Genomic DNA, 8,776 nt, shown 5'->3' on the forward strand with positions numbered 1-8,776 from the left:
AGCAGAATTATTATTTGTATGACCATCACGTGTGGGAGCCCCAAGCCAAAGGCTTAGGACTCTACTCTCCTAGGTGCTGTACAAAGCCATTTTAAAAAACAGCTCCCCTTGTGAATGGGGTGCCTGTCACCTGTGCTGCTGCCTCAGATACAGAGACAGCAGCGTGGGGTAGCAGCTCTGTTTGGAGGGGAAGGGAGATGAGCTCCCGGATTCGGCATGAGCCAGGACTGAATTGGGCTGCCTGCCCACCTGCCTCCTAATACACTTTAAATGCAGAGCCGCAGCAGGGGTAGGTCCCAGACCTGGCACAAGCCAGGACTAAGCTGGGCTGCTGGCCAGCCTGCTAAAATACTTACTGGCAAGGACGGGGGGTGGAGAAATGTATGTAGTCTATAGCATTAACTGACAAGTTTTTGCTTATCGGTTAATCAGTTAATCAACGACACTATTACATCCCTAACACAGGGTGAAACAATGACATGGAATTGTTCCTTTGTTTTCTCTCTCAACACTCTGGTGGAGCAATGGAAAATTGGGTCATGCTTTGAATCTGTCATATCATAACATTCTGGACCTGAATAAAATGCAGCAATACACATGAGTCCCAAAGCGTAGCCTGGAAAGTTCAGAGTACTTTCCATAAGCAGGAAAGGAGGCATGTATGTGTCTCTCCAGCTGGCCATAAAACTGATAGTGGTCTCTTAGTTACTGTCATGTGTTTGCTCTCCTCTGCTCCTTTCCTTGAGTTACCAAAATCAATCAAAATGCTCAACTGCACAGCTGTAATTTGCTCCCCATACCTGTATTTACAAGTGTATTGCTCAAATAGATACAGCTATGATCAAAATAGAAAGCAAGGTATTTACCAGTAATGGATTGTGATAAGGCATTAACTACATCCCTTGGCTTACTTCCACAGCCTTTAATGGAGCAGGCCAAGGAATGAATCTGCCCCCTTGTGTGTATGCTAAAGTGATGCTTTCACTTGAATAATGCTTGGATAGAAATGTTCTGTTCCTGTGTCTCTGTCAGGTTAGCTAACTGGTGGGTGTCTGAGTTGTGAGCCTGGTGTGCATACAATTTAAGACAACACTGTTCGGAGGAGAGAATGACGGAGCTGAGATAGAACCTTTATTGAAATAACTCTCACAAAGTGTCATCCTGAATACAGGAGGTGTTAAATTTCTGAAATCAATGTTAGCTTCTTAGCTGGTCAGCCTATTGTTAACAACCCCATCCCCCATCTACCCTCCCTATCCCAAATAATGCTGCATGCTATGTGATGCATAAAGTAAGCCAAGAACAGAGACCTAAACCTCATTTATTTCATCTCCAGTCTGAAGCGCTAGGTCTCAAATGGCAGTTATCATTCTGCAGGCTACTCTATCCAGTCAATAAACCAGTGTTTAATAGGCCTTTCTAGATAAATCGTTTTACTATCATTCAGAATTTAGATAAATATGTAACATATGCTGTGACACCTGCTCTGATACGTTACTGAGATTAAATCAGATGAGCTAGAGTGATTTACAAGGAAAGTGTAATTCCATTGAGGGGACTCCATTCATGTTGTAAACCACTGGAGTTGTCATCACCAGGACTGCAGGATGTACAGTAAATAACTCCAAGAGATCATTAATTTCACACTGCTGACTATGGATCTGTTATTGTTTTATGGGTCTCTCACTGTGTGTTTCAAACCATTTGAAATAAGCGAAAGTGAGGTAGGGTGATTTAGGTAAAGTTTTCAGTGGGACTGAGGACCCTAAGTCATTTAAAATTTTACTCACACTTATAAGAGCCTAAACAACAAAGAATCCAGTGGCACTTTAAAGACTAACAAATTCATTAGGGTATTAGGGTATAAGCTTTTGTGAGATACAACTCACTTCCTCAGATGCTGAAGAGAAAAAAAAACAGAAAAAGAAGGATACAGAGATGGGAGAGTGACATCATTAGAGTCTGTGCTTCAAGGGCCTGTCAAAATTCAGCAGATTTCCATGGGCTTAGATCAGGCCCCACCTGACTGTGTTTGAAATAAGATCTCCAGAATACCCAATTAAGTGGCAGATCTGAATCTTAAAAAAGGCCATAATTCTCTTTAAATAATTTTTAAAAGACAAAATTACCTAACTGGAATTTTAGCACCCTCGATTTCAGAGCACATACCACTCTGCCATGATAAAATGTGTTACAGTACAATGAATGGGCCTGTGGCACCTTGAGACTACCTGAAACTCAGCCTTCCTGTTCTGGATTTCCAAGGTGCCACAGGGACTACTCATTTTTAAAGGTACAAACTAACATGACTGCCCCTCTGAGACATTATAATGCAGTTATTCTGAGATAGGGATCCATGGTTTATGACTTTGGAATAACAAATCAATAGGTTTCAACTTTCTCTTACTACAGAACTTTAATGCTGCCATTCATAAATATAATGCAATTATATACCATCCTGTAGAGAAGCGTTGCTGGGTGTGACGGGCGGGCGGCCTCCACCCTGCGGAGGCAGACCCGCCCTGCACTGACCCTGCGGTCGCGCTTGCGCTCCTGGGGATGGCCCAGGAAGCGCGGGTTACGTGCAGCCCCTGTACTGCTGCCGCCGCTCAGCTGAGAGGTGGGGGAGGGGCTGGAGAGGCGCGCCAGCCGGTGCGCTGAGGCCAGGTGGAGCTACACGCCAGCTGAGACGTGTGTGGCTGGTGACGTCACGCCAGAAGGACGCCGGCGTAGCGTTTAAACCTGGAAGGGAGTCAGCCGGGGAGGGCGAAGGACGCCCGGGAGGGGAAACACCTGAGAAGGGAGGCCCACGGCATGGGCTGGGTCTCACAGGGACGGCAACAGAACCTGAGAAGGACTGCGGGGTAGGAAGTAGCCCAGGGCGGGGCTTGGAGCCAGTGAGCTGGTGAGTTGCGGGCGCTAGCCCCACCGGCTGGACAGGATCTACCGAACCTGTCCTTAGGGCCCTGGGCTGGGGCCCGTGAGAGAGGGCAGGCCCAGGCCCCCCTACCATCATGTCCCGGCAATAACAGCCAAACCAAGTGCCTGATGCCGGGGCGAGAGCAAAGAGAGAATACTGAGGACCTACCCTGGGCGGGGAAATACGAGGGTGGGCGGCTAAGTCCGCGTCTGACTAGGATGGGCCGGTGCCCCACTCGTACACTGGGCATGAAATGGTAAAACCTGCTTTTAAAGGGAAATTATTAATTCTAATACCAAAAGCTCTGATTATCTGGAACATTACTCATGTGAGTGGTACCATTGCTTCAATGGGTTGAAAAGTTATGCACCTCCAGATACATGCAGGATTGGTGGCTTAGACTGGATATCTAGAAAAAATACATGCACAAAATGTGCATCCAAATGATCAGTGCCATTAGTTTAAAATCTCAATAACTGTAAATGGCTCTGGTGTCTCAATGAAAGCTGCAGTTTTACAGCTGCTTCCCAACAGGAAACCCAGTCTGCAAAAACAGAGAGTTTATATCCTCTTATCTTTTCATATGCTGAACTCCCATTGATATCCATAGGAGTGTTTCATGAAAGTCTATGGCAGTAAGATATGGCTTCAAGTTAAAGAGAGGGTATTCTGGAAGTGTCCTAAAGATTTCCTAAATTAGTTTAATTATTTATTATATTCAATAAAAATTTCCCAAGCTATATCTGGTGGCTTTTACATTATTTTAACATCTTGAAGTGTTTTGGTGTTTTTTTAATTGTAATTTTCCTTTTGCATTGCCCAATTTCAGTTACCCGTGAAGCAACTGAATAAATAGAGCAGGAGTTCTCAAACTATGAGTCGGGACCCCAAAGTGGGTCACAGCCCTGTTTTAATGGGTCACCAGGGCTGGCCTCTACTTGAGCCTGGTTCTGAAGCCCAAATGCATCATCTCTGGGCAACAGCGTCGAGGATACAGCCCACCAGACTGGAACTGAAGTCCTTGGCCTTCATCTTTGGCCCCCCTGCCAGGGTGGCGGAGCTTGATGGCGAGCCCAGGTTTTGGTCCCTCTTCCTGTGGTCGTGCAGTAATGTTTGTTGTCAGAAGAGAGTTTCATTGCAATGTAATTTGAGAACCCCTGAATTAGAGGGAGGATGGTTTTGTGGTTAAGGATTGGACGGGATCTGAGGTAATCTGGTTCCAATTTTTGGCTCTTCTATGGACTTCCTTGAACAAATCACTTAATCTTGGTCTGCCTCAATTCCCCATCTATGGTAATAATCATGTTTCCTTTCCCCCTTGTCTAGGAAGACTGTAAATTATTTGGGTCATAGACAATGTCCTAATATGAGTAGTACAGTGCCAAGCACTGTGGGACTTTGATCTTGACAGGTCCACTAGTTGCTGCTGTCATATAAATAATATTGGAACACCTGAACCTGTGTCAGTTAATAAAGTAAAACTCTTCTTAGAATTCAATGGAGATTTATGCTTCACACTGATGGATATAGTCTTTATGGTGCAGGGGATCAAATAACAATTATTGCTGATAAAACTAGTGGCCTTATAAAGTAATAAGCCTGGTAGTGCTGAAAGTGTACACTATAGGGATCAAGTTGAAGTCCCTGTGTATTAAATTATGCCGAGATGACATTTTTAAACCAGTGCCAAAAGCCATTCTTCACTAGATGGCTAAACTTGCAATGAGCTTTTCTGGCACAATGCAGAAAAGAGTCCAAAGAGAGTTAGTAAAAAATAATTAATATGTTACTTTTTGAGTGGGCGGAGAAAATGCAACCGCCACCCCAAAGGAAATCTGTAAAGACTTTAGTTTGGTAGAACACCAGTTCACAGTTCCTAACACATTGTGGGTCTGAAAGTGAATATGACTGTGTCAGGGAAACGTCTGGGCACCATGGTGTATCATCTCCAGCATGGCACTGAACAGCCTTCACAATCTGGGGGAATGAAACAAAATGGAAGAGGGGGAGACTCGGGTAGGAGACCTGTTACTGCTCAAAAAGCACAGGCTATGGTGCTGTATTTTCAAAAGCTCAGTGCTAGAACTGATGGCAGGTTTTCACTGACTCCCTTTCTCCCTCCAGTCAACAATAGAGTTTGGAACTTGTGGAAAATTATCATTTTGGCCAAAACATTCCTATTGTTCAATACAAAACAAAACCTTTTTAATTTTAGAAAATGTGGGGTTTAGTATTTTTCCTCCTCCCTTTTTCCAATAGAAAAAATACAAAGATGAAAGGAGGGAAAAACACCAACCACAAAAAAAATGTTGTTAAAAACCAAGAAAATTCTGCCTTTTTTTTTAAAAAAAAAAGAAGCTTTTTTTCTTTAGAAAATGTTCAGAATGAGCCCTTCCCTTGTTCCCAGCCCCGCTCAGCGCCCAATAGCTCCTGTGGGGAGTGGCTAGGTGCTGAGCATTTCTCAAAGGGTATGTCTACACTACAGAATTTTTTTGGGAAAACAGCCATTTTTTCCAAAAAATCTTCAATTATGTCCACACTGCAATTGTGTTCTTCCAAAAGAAAATCAAAAGAGCAGAGGGGTTTTTCCAACATTGGTCATCCTCATTCTATGAAGAAGAAGCCTTTTTCCAAAAGAGCTCTTTTGGAAAAAGGCATGTGTGGATGGGGAAAAGGGAGTTCTTTCTAAAGAAGAAGGAAGGGGGAAAAGCACAGGTTCCCTGGTGGCCACTCCATCCATAGTAATTACAGCTTAAATGTGAGATAGCGTCCATTCTGTGTGGATGCTCTTTCGAAACAGCAGATCGCTTTTTTAATGTGCTTTGGCAGTGTGGATGCTCTCTTTTGGAAGAAGTTTTTCCGAAAGATCTCTTCGGGTGTGTCTAGACTACAGTGGGTTTTTTTCAAAAAAATTGGCCTTTTTTTGAAAAAGCTTTCCCTGCATCTAGACTGCCGCCACGTTCTTTTGAAATTAAATTGATTTACTTATGGTGGTTTTTTTGACCACGGTTAACCTCATTTTACAACGAATAACGCCTTTTTTCAAAAGTGCTCATTTGAAAAAAGGCATTATTAAATGCAAACAGGGCTTTTTCGAAAGAGAGCATCCAGACTGACTTGGGCTACCTCCAGACTGCATCCCGCTAGGTGCGGCTTGCTTTTTCGAAAGAAGTGGTTGCAGTCTAGATGCTCTCTTTCGAAAGAAGCCTGCAGTCTAGAAGTAGCCGAAATCTACCCTTTTCCTTTAGGAGCCTAAATGGGAGCTCACTTCAGCCGTGTTGAAAATCTGTGCCCTAAGAAGGCAAAGAGATTCCGCCTGGTAAACCCCTATAATAATACTTGTGCCCTCTGCCGGTAAGGGTCTCCCTGGACTGGCTTTGGGAACTCGGACAGGAGACTAGAGGGGCGAAAGGGCCAGAGATACCCAGCGCCAACTCTTGTGTGACAATAAATGACTCTCTGGGTGCTCTGAAAACCCGACCGCTCTGGAGCGCACGGTTCGGGCGCGCCCTTGCTCGGTCACTCAGGTGCGTTCCACGCTGGGATCTTGCCGGTTAAAAATGCCTCGTTTACTTCACCTGCACGCAGCCCCCCGGAGAGCCAGACCCTCCCCCATTCAGCCAAACCGCAAATCACCTCACAAAGTCAACCGCAAAACAACCCGCAGTCAGACAGGATCCGCGCAACCAACCCCGCGGTCCAGCAAAGCGGCGCTTCTTTCCTCTCCCAGCAGGCTGCCCGCCGAGGAGCAGGGGGAAAGTTGGGCATCTCCCAAGTTGCCGTGAAGTCAGCAAGGGGCTAAAACAGCCCCGAGGGCTCCGGCACTGAGGTGTCAACTTTCCAGGCTGCTCAAGAGTTTCTCCCGACCTCGCCCGTCCCTTCCCCTGCAGCGCGTCGCCAGGCGGCCTCTGCCTTCTAGTGACCTTCCTACTCCGCTTGGCTAGCGCCGGTGCTGCTGGGCAGGTCTCACCCAGCGCATCTCCAGCCGGGCCGGGCCGTTATTCCTGAGTGGAAGACAATGTGCCTCTTTCCCCCACCCCCTTCCAACAAGCCCCCTTTCGTTGCCTCTGATTTGCCAGATGGGAAACAAAAGCCAAGACGGGAAGGGGGTGAAGGGGCAAGAAAGGGGAACGGAGAGAGTTGAGTGGGAGAAGGAGCCGCTCTGCCCGGGGCCCTGCGGCGCCCTCAACTTTCGCGGGGCCATGCAGGGCGAGGCGACCCTCTCTTACCCGCCCAGCTGCTGGAGAGAAGGGGAGCGCCCCCGTCTCCAATCCGCCTCCCCGGACACCGCGCGCGCTGAGCGCGAACCAGGTTCCCCCTCTGCCCGCCGCGAGCCCTTTGCACTTTGCAGCCCCTCTGTCCAGACCTGGCCCCGCTCCCCGGCGCTCACCTGCGTGGCTCATCTTCCACAGCCAGCCCCAACTTTCGGCGCGCTCGCCCTCAGATCATGGTCCCGCCAGCCTGGCTCGCGCGCGCCTCCTTCACCCCGAGCCGCTGGAGGAGAAGTTGGGGCGTGGGGCCGGTTGGGCCGTGGGGCCGGTGTGGCCAGCCCACGGGACGGGGAAGGGAGGGGAGAACTAGTCAGTAGTGGCCGGAGCCTCTTTGGCTGGGGGAGGGAGGGCAGAGAGTGGGCTCGGGAAGCGCTCAAAGCCTCTAGCAGCCTGCGCCCTGCTCCATGCTTAGCCTGGCAAGGCTGAGCGCGGTTGCAGGCAGCTTGTAGGGTACCTCTGTGATCGCAGCGCACTGGCCAGGGCTCGCCACCGCCTCCTCCTCCCAGGCATTTCCCTTCCTTTCCTGCAGAGGAAGCCCTTTGGCTCGCTTAGGGATTGAAAGCTGCAGTGAGACAAGGGAGGGGGGCATGGTTGCCAAACAAACAGATTTAAAGGGACAGCAGCTGTTCTCGCTCCCATCCACTTTGCACCCCCTCCCCCCTCCACACACACTTCAGGATCTTGCATAAGCTCCAGGAGTGGGAACGGGGCTTGCACAAGCAGCAGGGGCAGATGGGCAGAGAGGCAGCCCCCAGCCCAAGGCTTCTCCTCCCTGACAGCATTTGCAAAAGGAAATCATGAATGTGGAAGTTTGTGCCTGGAGCGAAAAGCCCAGGGAACCCTGGCCCGGGTGCTCCGCAGAGCCTACGGCTACAGGGTGCGGAGGAGGATTTAACAAGCGCCACAAAGCACATAGTGTGTCCCTGCCCAGCCTGGGGTGTGCGTGTTACGCGCGGGCAGAGGGGGCAGCGTACCCCTGACAGGGGACTGGCTTGGCTCGTGGCTGAGCTCAGCTCGCGCCGCTCGGCGCGTCCCTGCAGAGACCCACAGGCGGGGGCCTGGATAAAACGCTCGCTGCCAGCCCCAGGTAGAGTATCTGGATAATGGGCACGTTCAAGGGCGTGCAAACTAGAGAGGAATAAGTTCCTCACACAAAGCAGCCCCTGTCCGAACACTCCGGGAGCCGGGGGAGGAGGGAGGAAGCCTTGGAAAGGAAAGATACGCGCTGTCTGTCTCCCCTTGTCGCCTCTCTGGTAGCCAGCCCCGCCTCTCTGTGCTCAGCCTTGTCTGCGCAGGAAGAACTGGGGAGACCGCAATTCTCTCCCTTCGCCCGGGCTTCCCACTAAGTGTGTCTATTTTCTGGCTCCACGCGCTCCCTGACTCCCCAGAGGATGAGTCTGTCTGCTCCCCTCCTCCCCCAGCATGTGCGTGTGTTTTGCACTAGTCCTCGCTCACTGGAGCGCTGACCCTGCAGCCCTGACTCAGGAAAGGAAGGGTTACTCTGGCGGACGAGCGTTGTCCGCTCGGCTCCTATGTTCTTACCGGCTCTTAGCGTCCGTCCAAAGCTTCGAGACCTTGGCGCGCT

General features: G+C 49.3%; 1 protein-coding gene across 5 annotated transcripts in view; it reads right to left on the reverse strand.

Moving 5' to 3' along the window:
* FGD5 (FYVE, RhoGEF and PH domain containing 5) overlaps positions 1 to 7,836 on the reverse strand; it is a 189,523-nt gene extending 181,687 nt beyond the window's left edge. For 2 of the 5 annotated variants that reach the window (XM_025189555.2, XM_025189558.2), the window contains exon 1: positions 7,311 to 7,836. In XM_025189555.2, coding sequence (XP_025045340.2) covers positions 7,311 to 7,323 — 13 coding nt within the window. In that variant the 5' untranslated portion in view covers positions 7,324 to 7,836. The remainder of the gene's footprint in view (positions 1 to 7,310) is intronic. The other 3 variants (XM_025189554.2, XM_006132847.4, XM_006132845.4) reach the window with 3 other exon arrangements.
* Between the last annotated feature and the right edge of the window lie 940 nt (positions 7,837 to 8,776).

This window comes from Pelodiscus sinensis, chromosome 11 (assembly GCF_049634645.1).
Source record: "Pelodiscus sinensis isolate JC-2024 chromosome 11, ASM4963464v1, whole genome shotgun sequence".
Lineage (NCBI taxonomy): Eukaryota > Metazoa > Chordata > Testudines > Trionychidae > Pelodiscus > Pelodiscus sinensis.